Here is a 19,941-nt window from a genome sequence, read left to right as displayed (position 1 = left end):
CGACTATACGGGCCAAGCCCGGGATTTACGGGAAATCACGGGTTTTTGTTTGCCGGCGATTAAACAACTTTTATTAGGCGTCTCATCAAAAATGAAAACATTTCTGAAAACTACAAGTTTTATGCGTTTTAGTGGTGTAAAAAAATTTAAAAAATCGCTCGGGAAATGAGTTTACTCCCTGGATACTTTCTTTGTATACATTCGACTACACGGGCCAAGACCGGGATTTACGGGAAGTGGCGGGTTTTCGTTTGCCGGCGATTAAACTTCTTTTTTTCAGTGTCTCATCAAAAATGAAAACATTTCTGAAAACTACAAGTCTCATGCGTTTTAGTGGTGAAAAAAAAATTTCAAAAATCGTTAGGGAAATGAGTTTACTCCCTGGGTAATTTCTCTGTATACTTTTGATTATACGGGCCGAGTCCGGGGTTTACGGGAAATGGCGGTGTTCATTGTTGTTGATTATACGGGCCGAGTCCGGGGTTTACGGGAAATGGCGGTTCTCATTTCCACGGGCAACGTGACGGAGCGGACGTGTTTTTAAAACTTAGTAAAACTTGTTGTTTAACTGTTGACAAATGGAGGTTGAAAATATTGTTTTAAATTCTGTTAAAGAAATACATAGAAGGAAAAAGAAAGCTGACTATGACAGCATAGTAACTAACACAAAAGACTTGCATCCTGAAATTATTGAGCAAACGCTAAAAGATTTATGTCAACAGAATATATTAAACAAAACGGAGAGAAATGGTACAGAAAGTTATTTATTTGTGAAACAAGTAGAAGAGGAGAAAGAAAATAGCACAGACGAATCTTTTTCAGAGGAAAAGAAAGATGTTGTTGACGATTTAATCGAAGATAAAAGTGGATATCTGTACGAGGAAGAAGTTAAAAATTTTGGCCAGTTTATTAAATTTAAAAGTTTGACAACACAGGTTTGCGATTTAAAAGAATTTATTTCGTATAAACTGAGCAAGATCGGGGACAACTCGTCAAATATATTAATTAAACAACTGAGGAGTGAAATAGATTTCCTTAAAGAAGAAATAAAGGATTACAAAAAATTGGTTAGCGAAATTTTAAACAGTAATCAACGTGATCATTCAGTTGAAACGTGTAAACATGTGGAACCGATTAAACAGCATAATCAATGGAACAACGTAATCAAAGGTCCCTCAAGGTTTTCTACAAATAAAGTTAATAGAAATGAAGAATTACATCATAACAGATTTAACGACCTAAGAGTTGAAGTTAATGACGATTCTAATCAACAAAGTTGGGGTGATCAAGATTGTAATTTTACGAAGGAGAGTCAAAATACGCACCACGTAGATGTTAACAACCATATTCGTTCGTCAAATATCTTTAAAAATAATGTAACACACAGACGAAGACCCAACCCTGTTATCAATCCGTTTCCCGAAAGAGATCAATTAGCTACGAATCTTGAGCATCAAAATGTACACCATTCTAAGAAGATACGGATAATGACCGATAGTATACCAAAAGGTATTCGAGTGAAAGAATTTAATGAGCAAATAAAAAATGGAAATGTGAGATTTAAGATATTCCCAGGAGCAAGTGTCGAAAACTTAAATTATTACGTACAACCAACACTGGAACAAGAAAAACCTGATATTGTCGTTATCCATGTAGGAATCAACAATCTTTTATCAAGTCATCTAAATGCAGCGTCAGATAACAAAATTGCCGAACAAATCCTGGACATCGGAAAAAAATGTGTGCGTAACGGAGTAGAAAAAGTTTTTATCTCTGCCTTGGTTACGAGCAGACGTGTCGACTCTGATAGAATAAACAGTATTAACAAACTATTAAGAGAAGGATCCGATCTACACGGTTATGGCTACATCAGACACAACAATATCAGAGAAGAACACCTATGGAAAGATGGCATACATTTACGAGAGAATGGTAAGATAATGTTAGCACGAAATTTTATAGCTTTTATAAATAATTTTTTAGATCAGCAGGGGTATTCAATAGGCTTGGACTAGTTTGCGATGATAATAAATCTAATATTCCTGATGAATGTGTTGGGAGTCAATATAGAAATGATCAAAATCCGACACATAATTCTCACCAAAGTTCTTTAGATGAAATACATAAATTACGAATTAAGTACCCTTCCAATCCTCTTTTAGGCTATTTAAACATTAATAGTCTCAGAAACAAAATAATTGATGCAAGAGAAATTCTGACAAAATTTTCACCTGATTATTTTGTATTTGCTGAAACGAAACTAGATGAGAGTTTTCCAAACGAACAATTCTATATTGATAACTATGAAATTAGAACTAGAAAAGATAGGAACAAAAATGGAGGAGGGTTAATTGAATATGTTAAGAAGGGAATAGCCTGTAGACAAGTTAATGATTTGGGTATAACAAATAATGAAATCATTTGCTCAGAATTAACGATAAGAAATAAAAAATGGGCAGTTATCAGTATTTATAGACCACCTCATTATTCAAACTTAAACAACTTTTTTGAGGAATTAGAGATAGCTTTAAATAAAGCTCTATCTAAAGTCGAAAACATAATAATTATGGGTGATATAAATATCGATTGCCATAACTCGAACGATTCTGGTTTCGAAACCTTAAATAATTTCTGTGATATTTTTAGTCTTGAAAATCTTGTCAAAAACAAAACCTGTTTTGCTAGTCATAACGGAACAGCTATAGATGTCATTCTTACAAATAGACCCAGATGTTTTCAACACACACTAACATGTGAAACAGGATTAAGTGATCATCATCAAATGGTAACAACATTTTTAAAATCTCATTTAGCACGCTTAGCATCCAAGAAAATTATTTACAGAAGTTACAAAAATTTTAATGAAGCCAACTTTTTACGTGATGTTGAGAACGCAAATTTTATTTGTAATAGTAAAGATCCTGAACTGAATTATGAAAACCTCATCAATGTTTTCACATCTATCATAGAAAAGCATGCCCCACAGAAGCAAAAAACTCTGCGTGGAAACGAGGCACCATTTATGACAAAAGAGTTAAAAAAGGCAATATATACAAGGTCTAGGTTCAAAAATAAATACAATAAAAATCCTACTTCTGAAAACAAAATCACGTACAAGAAACAGAGAAACAAGTGTGTAAATTTACGCAAAAAGGCTATCAAAAACCATTTCAAAAGGGTAACAGAATCAGGTTTTATTTCCAAAAAAACGTTTTGGGAAACTGTTAAACCCTTGATATCAAATAAAAGTGGAATAAGCAAAGGAGATATAGCGATCGTTCAAAATGAAAGTTTAGTTACTGATAAAAAACAGCTAACCGAACTTTTCAACGAATACTACATCAATATTTTAGAAAATTCTTGTGGCATGAAACCAAATCCTATAAAATATAAGAATGTAAATGATAAGTCAAAAATGATTGAAGAAATTGTTGATAGTTTTGAAAATCATCCAAGTATCATTAAAATAAAGGAAATCAATGATTCTAACAACAATGAGAACTTCACATTCCAAGAAGTTGATGAAAATACAATTTCTAAACTGTTTAATGATTTAAACACCAAAGTATCAACAGGTGAAGATACAATACCATCAAAGCTGACAAAATTAGCAAAAAGGCACCTAGTAACGCCACTAACAGATGCTATAAATAGTAGCATAGTTTCAAACAAATTTCCAAGCAAAGCTAAGCGAGCTGCTGTAACGCCATTGGATAAGGGAGGAAAAGATAAAACTAAAATATCAAACTACAGGCCTGTCAGTGTTTTAAATGTTTTTTCTAAATTTTACGAAAGGGTTATGAAAGAACAAATAACCGCTTATATGGAATCAAAATTGTCGTCCTTTCTCTCCGCCTATAGGAAATGCTATAGTACCCAACAAGTACTAATTCGCTTAATAGAGGAATGGAAGAGTAAACTTGATAAGAATTATGTGGTGGGTGCGATCTTGATGGATCTTTCAAAAGCTTTTGACTGTGTACCACATGACTTACTAATTGCGAAACTAGCTGCTTATGGATTTGACAATAAGTCTCTTCAATTCATTCTATCTTATCTTACTGATAGAGAGCAAGCCACTCGAATAAATGGGATCTATAGTCTATTTCAAATTATCTTATCTGGTGTACCACAAGGTTCTATTTTGGGACCTATCATATTCAATATATTTATAAATGATTTGTTTCTTTTTATAGAAAAATATAAGCTACATAATTACGCTGATGATAACACAATATCCAACTTCTCAAATTCTATTCCTAATTTGATAAATACTTTAGAAAACGAAGCTAAAACTGCCCTCTCCTGGTTAAAAGAGAATAAAATGATTGCAAACCCTGAAAAGTTTCACTCGATAATTCTGACAAAGAATAAAGCAGATAATTTAGGTCTAAAATTTAATATAGGAAATAAAACTATTGAAAGTGAAAATAACGTGAAATTACTAGGTGTGACTATAGACAATAAATTAAATTTTGACGGACACGTTAGTGATTTGTGTCGCAAAGCATCAGCCCAACTAAATGCCTTATTTCGATTTAGAAGTTTCTTATCCTTTCAAGCAAAATATATTTTAGTTCAAAGTTTTATCTACGCAAATTTCAATTATTGTTCCCTTATATGGCATTTTTCTTCTTCTAAATCTTTATCTAAAGTCGAAATGATACAAAAACGAGCATTAAGATTTCTGTATAATGATACGGTAAGTACATACGAAAATTTACTTAAAAATTCCAGCAAGAGTCACATGAATGTAAATCGCTTACGGTCATTGTGTATAGAAATCTCTAAAACTATAAATAACAGCAGCCCTCTTTTTATGAAAGATATATTTTGTTTAAATGATAACGGTAGGACAGTCAGAGAACAAAATACAAATAATTTGGTAGTCTCAAGGAAAAGGACCGCGACTTTTGGAACTAATAGCTTATCAGCCCTGGGACCAAAGATTTGGAATAACCTACCATCACATTTGAAACGATGTGACAACCTTAAAGTTTTTAAAAGCATGATTAAAATGTGGGACGGATCTAAATGTAACTGTGATGAATGTAAGGTCCCTTTATAGAACTTTGTTGTTATTATTGTTTATATATATATAAAAAATGATTTTATTTAATTGTAAACATAAAAAAATTTAGTCGATTTAGATTAGTTTTCTTAATTACTTTTTTTTTGGAAACTATTGTAAATATGTGAATAATCGACTTTAAATAAATTGAAAAGAAAGAAAAAAAAAGGCGGTCGTTTGCCGGCGATTAAACTTCTTTTATTCAGCCTCTTATCAAAAATGAAAACATTTTTGAAAACTACAAGTCTCATGCGTTTTAGTGGTGAAAAGATAATTTAAAAAATCGTTCGGGAAATGAGTTTACTCCCGGGGTACTTTCTTTGTATACTTTTGACTATACGGGCTGAGTCCGGGATTTACGGGATATGGCGGGTTTTTGTTTGCCGGCGATTAAACTTCTTTTATTCAGTGTCTCATCAAAAATGAAAACATTTTTAAAAACTACAAGTCTCATGCGTTTTAGTGGTGAAAAGATAATTTAAAAAATCGTTTTGGAAATGAGTTTACTCACAGGGTACTTTCTTTGTATACATTCGACTATACGGGCCAAGCCCGGGATTTACGGGAAATCACGGGTTTTCGTTTGCCGGCGATTAAACCACTTTTATTAAACGTCTCATCAAAAATGAAAAAGTGGTGAAATAACAATTTAAAAAATCGTTCGGGAAATGAGTTTACTCCATGGGTACTTTCTTTGTATACTTTTGATTATACGGGCCGGGTCCGGGGTTTACAGGAAATGGCGGGTTTTCGTTTGCCGGCGATTAAACTTCTTTTATTCAGCATCTTATCAAAAATGAAAACATTTTTGAAAACTACAAGTCTCATGCGTTTTAGTGGTGAAAAAATAATTTAAAAAATCGTTCGGGAAATGAGTTTACTCCATGGGTACTTTCTTTGTATACTTTTGATTATACGGGCCGAGTCCGGGGTTTACAGGAAATGGCGGGTTTTCGTTTGCCGGCAATTAAACTTCTTTTATTCAACGTCTTATCAAAAATGAAAACATTTTTGAAAACTACAAGTCTCATGCGTTTTAGTGGCGAAAAAATAATTTAAAAAATTCTTCGGAAAATGAGTTTACTCCCTGGGTACTTTCTTTGTATACTTTTGACTATACGGGCCGAGTCCGGGATTTACGGGAAATGGCGGGTTTTCGTTTGCCGGCAATTAAACCTCTTTTATTCAGCGTCTTATCAAAAATGAAAACATTTTTAAAAACTACAAGTCTCATGCGTTTTAGTGGCGAAAAAATAATTTAAAAAATTCTTCGGAAAATGAGTTTACTCCCTGGGTACTTTCTTTGTATACTTTTGACTATACGGGCCGAGTCCGGGATTTACGGGAAATCGCGGGTTTTCGTTTGACGGCGATTAAACTTCTTTTATTCAGCGTCCCATCAAAAATGAAAACATTTTTGAAAACTACAAGTCTCATGCGATTTAGTGGTGAAAAAATAATATAAAAAATCGTTCGGGAAATGAGTTTTCTCCCTGGGTACTTTCTTTGTATACTTTTGACTATACGGGCCGAGTCCGGGATTTACGGGAAATCGCAGGTTTTCGTTTGCCGGCGTTTAAACTTCTTTTATTCAGCGTCTCATCAAAAATGAAAACAAGTTTGAAGACTTCAAGTCTCATGCGTTTTAGTGGTGAAAAAATAATTTAAAAAATCGTTCGGGAAATGAGTTTACTCCCTGTGTACTTTCTTTGTATACTTTTGACTATACGGGCCAAGCCCGGGATTTACGGGAAATCGCGGGTTTTCGTTTGCTGGCGATTAAACTTCTTTTATTCAGTGTCTCATCAAAAATGAAAACATTTTTAAAAACTACAAGTCTCATGCGTTTTAGTGGTGAAAAGATAATTTAAAAAATCGTTTTGGAAATGAGTTTACTCACAGGGTACTTTCTTTGTATACATTCGACTATACGGGCCAAGCCCGGGATTTACGGGAAATCACGGGTTTTCGTTTGCCGGCGATTAAAGCACTTTCATTAAGCGTCTCATCAAAAATGAAAACATTTTTGAAAACTACAAGTCTCATGCGTTTTAGTGGTGAAAAGATAATTTAAAAAATCGTTCGGGGAATGAGTTTACACCCTGGGTACTTTCTTTGTATACTTTTGACTTTACAGGCCGAGTCTGGGATTTACGGGAAATCGCTGGTTTTCGTTTGCCGGCGTTTAAACTTCTTTTATTCAGCGTCTCATCAAAAATGAAAACAAGTTTGAAGACTACAAGTCTCATCCGTTTTAGTGGTGAAAAAATAATTTAAAAAATCGTTCGGGAAATAAGTTTACTCCCTGGGTACTTTCTTTGTATACTTTTGATTATACGGGCCGTTAGGGTTTTACGGGAAATGGCGGGTTTTCGTTTGCCGGCGATTAAACTTCTTTTATTCAGCGTCTCATTAAAAATGAAAACATTTTTGAAAACTACAAGTCTCATGCGTTTTAGTGGTGAAAATATAATTTAAAAAATCGTTCGGGAAATGAGTTTACACCCTGGGTACTTTCTTTCTATACTTTTGACTTTACAGGGCGAGTCTGGGATTTACGGGAAATCGCAGGTTTTCGTTTGCCGGCGTTTAAACTTCTTTTATTCAGCGTCTCATCAAAAATGAAAACAAGTTTGAAGACTTCAAGTCTCATGCGTTTTAGTGGTGAAAAAATAATTTAAAAAATCGTTCGGGAAATGAGTTTACTCCCTGTGTACTTTCTTTGTATACTTTTGACTATACGGGCCAAGCCCGGGATTTACGGGAAATCGCGGGTTTTCGTTTGCCGGCGATTAAACTTCTTTTATTCAGCGTCTCATCAAAAATGAAATCATTTTTGAAAACTACAAGTCTTATGCGTTATAGTGGTGAAAAAATAATTTAAAAAATCGTTCTGGAAATGAGTTTACTCACAGGGTACTTTCTTTGTATACATTCGACTATACGGGCCAAGCCCGGGATTTACGGGAAATGGCGGGTTTTTGTTTGCCGGCGATTAAACTTCTTTTATTCAGTGTCTCATCAAAAATGAAAACATTTCTGAAAACTACAAGTCTCATGCGTTTTAGTGGTGAAAAAAAAATTTAAAAAATCGTTCGGGAAATGAGTTTACTCCCTGGGTAATTTCTTTGTATACTTTTGATTATACGGGCCGAGTCCGGGATTTACAGGAAATGGCGGTCGTTTGCCGGCGATTAAACTTCTTTTATTCAGCCTCTTATCAAAAATGAAAACATTTTTGAAAACTGCAAGTCTCATGCGTTTTAGTGGTGAAAAGATAATTTAAAAAATCGTTCGGGAAATGAGTTTACTCCCGGGGTACTTTCTTTGTATACTTTTGACTATACGGGCTGAGTCCGGGATTTACGGGAAATGGCGGGTTTTCGTTTGCCGGCGATTAAACTTCTTTTATTCAGTGTCTCATCAAAAATGAAAACATTTTTAAAAACTACAAGTCTCATGCGTTTTAGTGGTGAAAAGATAATTTAAAAAATCGTTTTGGAAATGAGTTTACTCACAGGGTACTTTCTTTGTATACTTTTGACTATACGGGCCGAGTCTGGGATTTACGGGAAATCGCAGGTTTTCGTTTGCCTGCAATTAAACTTCTTTTATTAGGCGTCTCATCAAAAATGAAAACATTTCTGAAAACTACAAGTTTCATGCGTTTTAGTGGTGAAAAAAAAATTTAAAAAATCGCTCGGGAAATGAGCTTACTCCCTGGATACTTTTTTTGTATACATTCGACTACACGGGCCAAGCCCGGGATTTACGGGAAGTGGCGGGTTTTCGTTTGCCGGCGATTAAACTTCTTTTATTCAGCGTCTCATCAAAAATGAAATCATTTTTGAAAACTACAAGTCTTATGCGTTATAGTGGTGAAAAAATAATTTAAAAAATCGTTCTGAAAATGAGTTTACTCACAGGGTACTTTCTTTGTATACATTCGACTATACGGGCCAAGCCCGGGATTTACGGGAAATGGCGGGTTTTCGTTTGCCGGCGATTAAACTTCTTTTATTCAGTGTCTCATCAAAAATGAAAACATTTCTGAAAACTACAAGTCTCATGCGTTTTAGTGGTGAAAAAAAAATTTAAAAAATCGTTCGGGAAATGAGTTTACTCCCTGGGTAATTTCTTTGTATACTTTTGATTATACGGGCCGAGTCCGGGGTTTACGGGAAATGGCGGTCGTTTGCCGGCGATTAAACTTCTTTTATTCAGCCTCTTATCAAAAATGAAAACATTTTTGAAAACTGCAAGTCTCATGCGTTTTAGTGGTGAAAAGATAATTTAAAAAATCGTTCGGGAAATGAGTTTACTCCCGGGGTACTTTCTTTGTATACTTTTGACTATACGGGCTGAGTCCGGGATTTACGAGAAATGGCGGGTTTTCGTTTGCCGGCGATTAAACTTCTTTTATTAAGTGTCTCATCAAAAATGAAAACATTTTTAAAAACTACAAGTCCCATGCGTTTAAGTGGTGAAAAGATAATTTAAAAAATCGTTTTGGAAATGAGTTTACTCACAGGGTACTTTCTTTGTATACATTCGACTATACGGGCCAAGCCCGGGATTTACGGGAAATCACGGGTTTTCGTTTGCCGGCGATTAAACCACTTTTATTAGGCGTCTCATCAAAAATGAAAACATTTCTGAAAACTACAAGTTTCATGCGTTTTAGTGGTGAAAAAAAAATTTAAAAAATCGCTCGGGAAATGAGTTTACTCCCTGGATACTTTCTTTGTATACATTCGACTACACGGGCCAAGCCCGGGATTTACGGGAAGTGGCGGGTTTTCGTTTGCCGGCGATTAAACTTCTTTTTTTCAGTGTCTCATCAAAAATGAAAACATTTCTGAAAACTACAAGTCTCATGCGTTTTAGTGGTGAAAAAAAAATTTAAAAAATCGTTCGGGAAATGAGTTTACTCCCTGGGTAATTTCTCTGTATACTTTTGATTATACGGGCTGAGTCCGGGATTTACGGGAAATGGCGGGTTTTTGTTTGCCGGCGATTAAACTTCTTTTATTCAGTGTCTCATCAAAAATGAAAGCATTTTTAAAAACTACAAGTCTCATGCGTTTTAGTGGTGAAAAGATAATTTAAAAAATCGTTTTGGAAATGAGTTTACTCACAGGGTACTTTCTTTGTATACTTTTGATTATACGGGCCGGGTCCGGGGTTTACAGGAAATGGCGGGTTTTCGTTTGCCGGCGATTAAACTTCTTTTATTCAGCATCTTATCAAAAATGAAAACATTTTTGAAAACTACAAGCCTCATGCGTTTTAGTGGTGAAAAAATAATTTAAAAAATCGTTCGGGAAATGAGTTTACTCCATGGGTACTTTCTTTGTATACTTTTGATTATACGGGCCGAGTCCGGGGTTTACAGGAAATGGCGGGTTTTCGTTTGCCGGCAATTAAACTTCTTTTATTCAACGTCTTATCAAAAATGAAAACATTTTTGAAAACTACAAGTCTCATGCGTTTTAGTGGCGAAAAAATAATTTAAAAAATTCTTCGGAAAATGAGTTTACTCCCTGGGTACTTTCTTTGTATACTTTTGACTATACGGGCCGAGTCCGGGATTTACGGGAAATGGCGGGTTTTCGTTTGCCGGCAATTAAACCTCTTTTATTCAGCGTCTTATCAAAAATGAAAACATTTTTAAAAACTACAAGTCTCATGCGTTTTAGTGGCGAAAAAATAATTTAAAAAATTCTTCGGAAAATGAGTTTACTCCCTGGGTACTTTCTTTGTATACTTTTGACTATACGGGCCGAGTCCGGGATTTACGGGAAATCGCGGGTTTTCGTTTGCCGGCGATTAAACTTCTTTTATTCAGCGTCCCATCAAAAATGAAAACATTTTTGAAAACTACAAGTCTCATGCGATTTAGTGGTGAAAAAATAATATAAAAAATCGTTCGGGAAATGAGTTTACTCCCTGGGTACTTTCTTTGTATACTTTTGACTATACGGGCCGAGTCCGGGATTTACGGGAAATCGCAGGTTTTCGTTTGCCGGCGTTTAAACTTCTTTTATTCAGCGTCTCATCAAAAATGAAAACAAGTTTGAAGACTTCAAGTCTCATGCGTTTTAGTGGTGAAAAAATAATTTAAAAAATCGTTCGGGAAATGAGTTTACTCCCTGTGTACTTTCTTTGTATACTTTTGACTATACGGGCCAAGCCCGGGATTTACGGGAAATCGCGGGTTTTCGTTTGCTGGCGATTAAACTTCTTTTATTCAGCGTCTCATCAAAAATGAAAACATTTTTGAAAACTACAAGTCTTATGCGTTTTAGTGGTGAAAAAATAATTTAAAAAATCGTTCTGGAAATGAGTTTACTCACAGGGTACTTTCTTTGTATACATTCGACTATACGGGCCAAGCCCGGGATTTACGGGAAATCGCAGGTTTTCATTTGCCGGCGATTAAACCTCTTTCATTAAACGTCTCATCAAAAATGAAAACATTTTTGAAAACTTCAAGTCTCGTGCGTTTTAGTGGTGAAAAAATAATTTAAAAAATCGTTCGGGAAATAAGTTTACTCCCTGGGTACTTTCTTTGTATACTTTTGTCTATACGGGTTGAGTCCAGGATTTACGGGAAATGGCGGGTTTTCGTTTGCCAGCGTTTAAACTTCTTTTATTCAGCGTCTCATCAAAAATGAAAACAAGTTTGAAGACTACAAGTCTCATCCGTTTTAGTGGTGAAAAAATAAATTAAAAAATCGTTCGGGAAATAAGTTTACTCCCTGGGTACTTTCTTTGTATACTTTTGATTATACGGGCCGAGTCCGGGGTTTACAGGAAATGGCGGGTTTTCGTTTGCCGGCAATTAAACTTCTTTTATTCAACGTCTTATCAAAAATGAAAACATTTTTGAAAACTACAAGTCTCATGCGTTTTAGTGGCGAAAAAATAATTTAAAAAATTCTTCGGAAAATGAGTTTACTCCCTGGGTACTTTCTTTGTATACTTTTGACTATACGGGCCGAGTCCGGGATTTACGGGAAATGGCGGGTTTTCGTTTGCCGGCAATTAAACCTCTTTTATTCAGCGTCTTATCAAAAATGAAAACATTTTTAAAAACTACAAGTCTCATGCGTTTTAGTGGCGAAAAAATAATTTAAAAAATTCTTCGGAAAATGAGTTTACTCCCTGGGTACTTTCTTTGTATACTTTTGACTATACGGGCCGAGTCCGGGATTTACGGGAAATCGCGGGTTTTCGTTTGCCGGCGATTAAACTTCTTTTATTCAGCGTCCCATCAAAAATGAAAACATTTTTGAAAACTACAAGTCTCATGCGATTTAGTGGTGAAAAAATAATATAAAAAATCGTTCGGGAAATGAGTTTACTCCCTGGGTACTTTCTTTGTATACTTTTGACTATACGGGCCGAGTCCGGGATTTACGGGAAATCGCAGGTTTTCGTTTGCCGGCGTTTAAACTTCTTTTATTCAGCGTCTCATCAAAAATGAAAACAAGTTTGAAGACTTCAAGTCTCATGCGTTTTAGTGGTGAAAAAATAATTTAAAAAATCGTTCGGGAAATGAGTTTACTCCCTGTGTACTTTCTTTGTATACTTTTGACTATACGGGCCAAGCCCGGGATTTACGGGAAATCGCGGGTTTTCGTTTGCTGGCGATTAAACTTCTTTTATTCAGCGTCTCATCAAAAATGAAAACATTTTTGAAAACTACAAGTCTTATGCGTTTTATTGATGAAAAAATAATTTAAAAAATCGTTCTGGAAATGAGTTTACTCACAGGGTACTTTCTTTGTATACATTCGACTATACGGGCCAAGCCCGGGATTTACGGGAAATCGCAGGTTTTCATTTGCCGGCGATTAAACCTCTTTCATTAAACGTCTCATCAAAAATGAAAACATTTTTGAAAACTTCAAGTCTCGTGCGTTTTAGTGGTGAAAAAATAATTTAAAAAATCGTTCGGGAAATAAGTTTACTCCCTGGGTACTTTCTTTGTATACTTTTGTCTATACGGGTTGAGTCCAGGATTTACGGGAAATGGCGGGTTTTCGTTTGCCAGCGATTAAACTTCTTTTATTCAGTGTCTCATCAAAAATGAAAACATTTTTAAAAACTACAAGTCTCATGCGTTTTAGTGGTGAAAAGATAATTTAAAAAATCGTTTTGGAAATGAGTTTACTCACAGGGTACTTTCTTTGTATACATTCGACTATACGGGCCAAGCCCGGGATTTACGGGAAATCACGGGTTTTCGTTTGCCGGCGATTAAAGCACTTTCATTAAGCGTCTCATCAAAAATGAAAACATTTCTGAAAACTACAAGTCTCATGCGTTTTAGTGGTGAAAAGATAATTTAAAAAATCGTTCGGGGAATGAGTTTACACCCTGGGTACTTTCTTTGTATACTTTTGACTTTACAGGCCGAGTCTGGGATTTACGGGAAATCGCTGGTTTTCGTTTGCCGGCGTTTAAACTTCTTTTATTCAGCGTCTCATCAAAAATGAAAACAAGTTTGAAGACTACAAGTCTCATCCGTTTTAGTGGTGAAAAAATAATTTAAAAAATCGTTCGGGAAATAAGTTTACTCCCTGGGTACTTTCTTTGTATACTTTTGATTATACGGGCCGAGTCCGGGTTTTACGGGAAATGGCGGGTTTTCGTTTGCCGGCGATTAAACTTCTTTTATTCAGCGTCTCATTAAAAATGAAAACATTTTTGAAAACTACAAGTCTCATGCGTTTTAGTGGTGAAAATATAATTTAAAAAATCGTTCGGGAAATGAGTTTACACCCTGGGTACTTTCTTTGTATACTTTTGACTTTACAGGGCGAGTCTGGGATTTACGGGAAATCGCAGGTTTTCGTTTGCCGTCGTTTAAACTTCTTTTATTCAGCGTCTCATCAAAAATGAAAACAAGTTTGAAGACTTCAAGTCTCATGCGTTTTAGTGGTGAAAAAATAATTTAAAAAATCGTTCGGGAAATGAGTTTACTCCCTGTGTACTTTCTTTGTATACTTTTGACTATACGGGCCAAGCCCGGGATTTACGGGAAATCGCGGGTTTTCGTTTGCCGGCGATTAAACTTCTTTTATTCAGCGTCTCATCAAAAATGAAATCATTTTTGAAAACTACAAGTCTTATGCGTTATAGTGGTGAAAAAATAATTTAAAAAATCGTTCTGGAAATGAGTTTACTCACAGGGTACTTTCTTTGTATACATTCGACTATACGGGCCAAGCCGGGGTTTACGGGAAATGGCGGGTTTTCGTTTGCCGGCGATTAAACTTCTTTTATTCAGTGTCTCATCAAAAATGAAAACATTTTTGAAAACTGCAAGTCTCATGCGTTTTAGTGGTGAAAAGATAATTTAAAAAATCGTTCGGGAAATGAGTTTACTCCCGGGGTACTTTCTTTGTATACTTTTGACTATACGGGCTGAGTCCGGGATTTACAGGAAATGGCGGGTTTTCGTTTGCCGCCGATTAAACTTCTTTTATTCAGTGTCTCATCAAAAATGAAAACATTTTTAAAAACTACAAGTCTCATGCGTTTTAGTGGTGAAAAGATAATTTAAAAAATCGTTTTGGAAATGAGTTTACTCACAGGGTACTTTCTTTGTATACTTTTGACTATACGGGCCGAGTCTGGGATTTACGGGAAATCGCAGGTTTTCGTTTGCCGGCAATTAAACTTCTTTTATTAGGCGTCTCATCAAAAATGAAAACATTTCTGAAAACTACAAGTTTCATGCGTTTTAGTGGTGAAAAAAAAATTTAAAAAATCCCTCGGGAAATGAGCTTACTCCCTGGATACTTTCTTTGTATACATTCGACTACACGGGCCAAGCCCGGGATTTACGGGAAGTGGCGGGTTTTCGTTTGCCGGCGATTAAACTTCTTTTATTCAGCGTCTCATCAAAAATGAAATCATTTTTGAAAACTACAAGTCTTATGCGTTATAGTGGTGAAAAAATAATTTAAAAAATCGTTCTGGAAATGAGTTTACTCACAGGGTACTTTCTTTGTATACATTCGACTATACGGGCCAAGCCGGGATTTACGGGAAATGGCGGGTTTTTGTTTGCCGGCGATTAAACCTCTTTTATTCAGCCTCTTATCAAAAATGAAAACATTTTTGAAAACTGCAAGTCTCATGCGTTTTAGTGGTGAAAAGATAATTTAAAAAATCGTTCGGGAAATGAGTTTACTCCCGGGGTACTTTCTTTGTATACTTTTGACTAAACGGGCTGAGTCCGGGATTTACGAGAAATGGCGGGTTTTCGTTTGCCGGCGATTAAACTTCTTTTATTAAGTGTCTCATCAAAAATGAAAACATTTTTAAAAACTACAAGTCTCATGCGTTTTAGTGGTGAAAAGATAATTTAAAAAATCGTTTTGGAAATGAGTTTACTCACAGGGTACTTTCTTTGTATACATTCGACTACACGGGCCAAGCCCGGGATTTACGGGAAGTGGCGGGTTTTCGTTTGCCGGCGATTAAACTTCTTTTATTCAGCGTCTCATCAAAAATGAAAACATTTCTGAAAACTACAAGTCTCATGCGTTTTAGTGGTGAAAAAAAAATTTAAAAAATCGTTCGGGAAATGAGTTTACTCCCTGGGTAATTTCTTTGTATACTTTTGATTATACGGGCCGAGTCCGGGGTTTACGGGAAATGGCGGTCGTTTGCCGGCGATTAAACTTCTTTTATTCAGCCTCTTATCAAAAATGAAAACATTTTTGAAAACTGCAAGTCTCATGCGTTTTAGTGGTGAAAAGATAATTTAAAAAATCGTTCGGGAAATGAGTTTACTCCCGGGGTACTTTCTTTGTATACTTTTGACTATACGGGCTGAGTCCGGGATTTACGAGAAATGGCGGGTTTTCGTTTGCCGGCGATTAAACTTCTTTTATTAAGTGTCTCATCAAAAATGAAAACATTTTTAAAAACTACAAGTCTCATGCGTTATAGTGGTGAAAAGATAATTTAAAAAATCGTTTTGGAAATGAGTTTACTCACAGGGTACTTTCTTTGTATACATTCGACTATACGGGCCAAGCCCAGGATTTACGGGAAATCACGGGTTTTCGTTTGCCGGCGATTAAACCACTTTTATTAAACGTCTCATCAAAAATGAAAACATTTCTGAAAACTACAAGTCTCATGGGCTTTAGTGGTGAAATAACAATTTAAAAAATCGTTCGGGAAATGAGTTTACTCCATGGGTACTTTCTTTGTATACTTTTGATTATACGGGCCGGGTCCGGGGTTTACAGGAAATGGCGGGTTTTCGTTTGCCGGCGATTAAACTTCTTTTATTCAGCATCTTATCAAAAATGAAAACATTTTTGAAAACTACAAGTCTCATGCGTTTTAGTGGTGAAAAAATAATTTAAAAAATCGTTCGGGAAATGAGTTTACTCCATGGGTACTTTCTTTGTATACTTTTGATTATACGGGCCGAGTCCGGGATTTACGGGAAATGGCGGGTTTTCGTTTGCCGGCAATTAAACCTCTTTTATTCAGCGTCTTATCAAAAATGAAAACATTTTTAAAAACTACAAGTCTCATGCGTTTTAGTGGCGAAAAAATAATTTAAAAAATTCTTCGGAAAATGAGTTTACTCCCTGGGTACTTTCTTTGTATACTTTTGACTATACGGGCCGAGTCCGGGATTTTCGGGAAATCGCGGGTTTTCGTTTGCCGGCGATTAAACTTCTTTTATTCAGCGTCCCATCAAAAATGAAAACATTTTTGAAAATTACAAGTCTCATGCGATTTAGTGGTGAAAAAATAATATAAAAAATCGTTCGGGAAATGAGTTTACTCCCTGGGTACTTTCTTTGTATACTTTTGACTATACGGGCCGAGTCCGGGATTTGCGGGAAATCGCGGGTTTTCGTTTGCCGGCGATTAAACTTCTTTTATTCAGCGTCCCATCAAAAATGAAAACATTTTTGAAAACTACAAGTCTCATGCGATTTAGTGGTGAAAAAAAAATTTAAAAAATCGTTCGGGAAATGGGTTTACTCACAGGGTACTTTCTTTGTATACATTCGACTATACGGGCCAAGCCCGGGATTTACGGGAAATCGCAGGTTTTCATTTGCCGGCGATTAAACCTCTTTCATTAAACGTCTCATCAAAAATGAAAACATTTTTGAAAACTTCAAGTCTCGTGCGTTTTAGTGGTGAAAAAATAATTTAAAAAATCGTTCGGGAAATAAGTTTACTCCCTGGGTACTTTCTTTGTATACTTTTGTCTATACGGGTTGAGTCCAGGATTTACGGGAAATGGCGGGTTTTCGTTTGCCAGCGATTAAACTTCTTTTATTCAGTGTCTCATCAAAAATGAAAACATTTTTAAAAACTACAAGTCTCATGCGTTTTAGTGGTGAAAAGATAATTTAAAAAATCGTTTTGGAAATGAGTTTACTCACAGGGTACTTTCTTTGTATACATTCGACTATACGGGCCAAGCCCGGGATTTACGGGAAATCACGGGTTTTCGTTTGCCGGCGATTAAAGCACTTTCATTAAGCGTCTCATCAAAAATGAAAACATTTCTGAAAACTACAAGTCTCATGCGTTTTAGTGGTGAAAAGATAATTTAAAAAATCGTTCGGGGAATGAGTTTACACCCTGGGTACTTTCTTTGTATACTTTTGACTTTACAGGCCGAGTCTGGGATTTACGGGAAATCGCTGGTTTTCGTTTGCCGGCGTTTAAACTTCTTTTATTCAGCGTCTCATCAAAAATGAAAACAAGTTTGAAGACTACAAGTCTCATCCGTTTTAGTGGTGAAAAAATAATTTAAAAAATCGTTCGGGAAATAAGTTTACTCCCTGGGTACTTTCTTTGTATACTTTTGATTATACGGGCCGAGTCCGGGTTTTACGGGAAATGGCGGGTTTTCGTTTGCCGGCGATTAAACTTCTTTTATTCAGCGTCTCATTAAAAATGAAAACATTTTTGAAAACTACAAGTCTCATGCGTTTTAGTGGTGAAAATATAATTTAAAAAATCGTTCGGGAAATGAGTTTACACCCTGGGTACTTTCTTTGTATACTTTTGACTTTACAGGGCGAGTCTGGGATTTACGGGAAATCGCAGGTTTTCGTTTGCCGTCGTTTAAACTTCTTTTATTCAGCGTCTCATCAAAAATGAAAACAAGTTTGAAGACTTCAAGTCTCATGCGTTTTAGTGGTGAAAAAATAATTTAAAAAATCGTTCGGGAAATGAGTTTACTCCCTGTGTACTTTCTTTGTATACTTTTGACTATACGGGCCAAGCCCGGGATTTACGGGAAATCGCGGGTTTTCGTTTGCCGGCGATTAAACTTCTTTTATTCAGCGTCTCATCAAAAATGAAATCATTTTTGAAAACTACAAGTCTTATGCGTTATAGTGGTGAAAAAATAATTTAAAAAATCGTTCTGGAAATGAGTTTACTCACAGGGTACTTTCTTTGTATACATTCGACTATACGGGCCAAGCCGGGGTTTACGGGAAATGGCGGGTTTTCGTTTGCCGGCGATTAAACTTCTTTTATTCAGTGTCTCATCAAAAATGAAAACATTTTTGAAAACTGCAAGTCTCATGCGTTTTAGTGGTGAAAAGATAATTTAAAAAATCGTTCGGGAAATGAGTTTACTCCCGGGGTACTTTCTTTGTATACTTTTGACTATACGGGCTGAGTCCGGGATTTACAGGAAATGGCGGGTTTTCGTTTGCCGCCGATTAAACTTCTTTTATTCAGTGTCTCATCAAAAATGAAAACATTTTTAAAAACTACAAGTCTCATGCGTTTTAGTGGTGAAAAGATAATTTAAAAAATCGTTTTGGAAATGAGTTTACTCACAGGGTACTTTCTTTGTATACTTTTGACTATACGGGCCGAGTCTGGGATTTACGGGAAATCGCAGGTTTTCGTTTGCCGGCAATTAAACTTCTTTTATTAGGCGTCTCATCAAAAATGAAAACATTTCTGAAAACTACAAGTTTCATGCGTTTTAGTGGTGAAAAAAAAATTTAAAAAATCCCTCGGGAAATGAGCTTACTCCCTGGATACTTTCTTTGTATACATTCGACTACACGGGCCAAGCCCGGGATTTACGGGAAGTGGCGGGTTTTCGTTTGCCGGCGATTAAACTTCTTTTATTCAGCGTCTCATCAAAAATGAAATCATTTTTGAAAACTACAAGTCTTATGCGTTATAGTGGTGAAAAAATAATATAAAAAATCGTTCGGGAAATGAGTTTACTCCCTGGGTACTTTCTTTGTATACTTTTGACTATACGGGCCGAGTCCGGGATTTGCGGGAAATCGCGGGTTTTCGTTTGCCGGCGATTAAACTTCTTTTATTCAGCGTCCCATCAAAAATGAAAACATTTTTGAAAACTACAAGTCTCATGCGATTTAGTGGTGAAAAAAAAATTTAAAAAATCGTTCGGGAAATGGGTTTACTCACAGGGTACTTTCTTTGTATACATTCGACTATACGGGCCAAGCCCGGGATTTACGGGAAATCGCAGGTTTTCATTTGCCGGCGATTAAACCTCTTTCATTAAACGTCTCATCAAAAATGAAAACATTTTTGAAAACTTCAAGTCTCGTGCGTTTTAGTGGTGAAAAAATAATTTAAAAAATCGTTCGGGAAATAAGTTTACTCCCTGGGTACTTTCTTTGTATACTTTTGTCTATACGGGTTGAGTCCAGGATTTACGGGAAATGGCGGGTTTTCGTTTGCCAGCGATTAAACTTCTTTTATTCAGTGTCTCATCAAAAATGAAAACATTTTTAAAAACTACAAGTCTCATGCGTTTTAGTAGTGAAAAGATAATTTAAAAAATCGTTTTGGAAATGAGTTTA

At 35.7% G+C, this 19,941-nt stretch overlaps 1 protein-coding gene across 1 annotated transcript; it reads left to right on the top strand.

Annotated features, from left to right (window-relative positions):
- Positions 1 to 578: 578 nt before the first annotated feature.
- Positions 579 to 2,004, top strand: LOC130648647 (uncharacterized). The gene is made up of 4 exons (XM_057454702.1): positions 579 to 864; positions 952 to 1,746; positions 1,838 to 1,932; positions 1,984 to 2,004. Exons 1-4 carry the CDS (start codon positions 579 to 581, stop codon positions 2,002 to 2,004), a joined length of 1,197 nt encoding a protein of 398 aa, XP_057310685.1.
- Positions 2,005 to 19,941: the final 17,937 nt, after the last annotated feature.

The sequence above is a fragment of the Hydractinia symbiolongicarpus genome, chromosome 7, assembly GCF_029227915.1.
Source record: "Hydractinia symbiolongicarpus strain clone_291-10 chromosome 7, HSymV2.1, whole genome shotgun sequence".
Lineage (NCBI taxonomy): Eukaryota > Metazoa > Cnidaria > Hydrozoa > Anthoathecata > Hydractiniidae > Hydractinia > Hydractinia symbiolongicarpus.
This window is presented reverse-complemented; position numbering and strand designations above follow the sequence as displayed.

What these genes read in the sequence shown, in the direction of transcription:
- LOC130648647 (XM_057454702.1), top strand. Translation starts at nt 579, where the DNA reads ATGGAGGTTGAAAATATTGTTTTAAATTCTGTTAAAGAAATACATAGA. An exon ending in CATCGGAAAAAAATGTGTGC is followed by an intron (nt 1,747 to 1,837) that starts GTAACGGAGTAG and finishes CAAACTATTAAG; the next exon opens with AGAAGGATCCGATCTACACG. An exon ending in CATACATTTACGAGAGAATG is followed by an intron (nt 1,933 to 1,983) that starts GTAAGATAATGT and finishes ATAATTTTTTAG; the next exon opens with ATCAGCAGGGGTATTCAATA.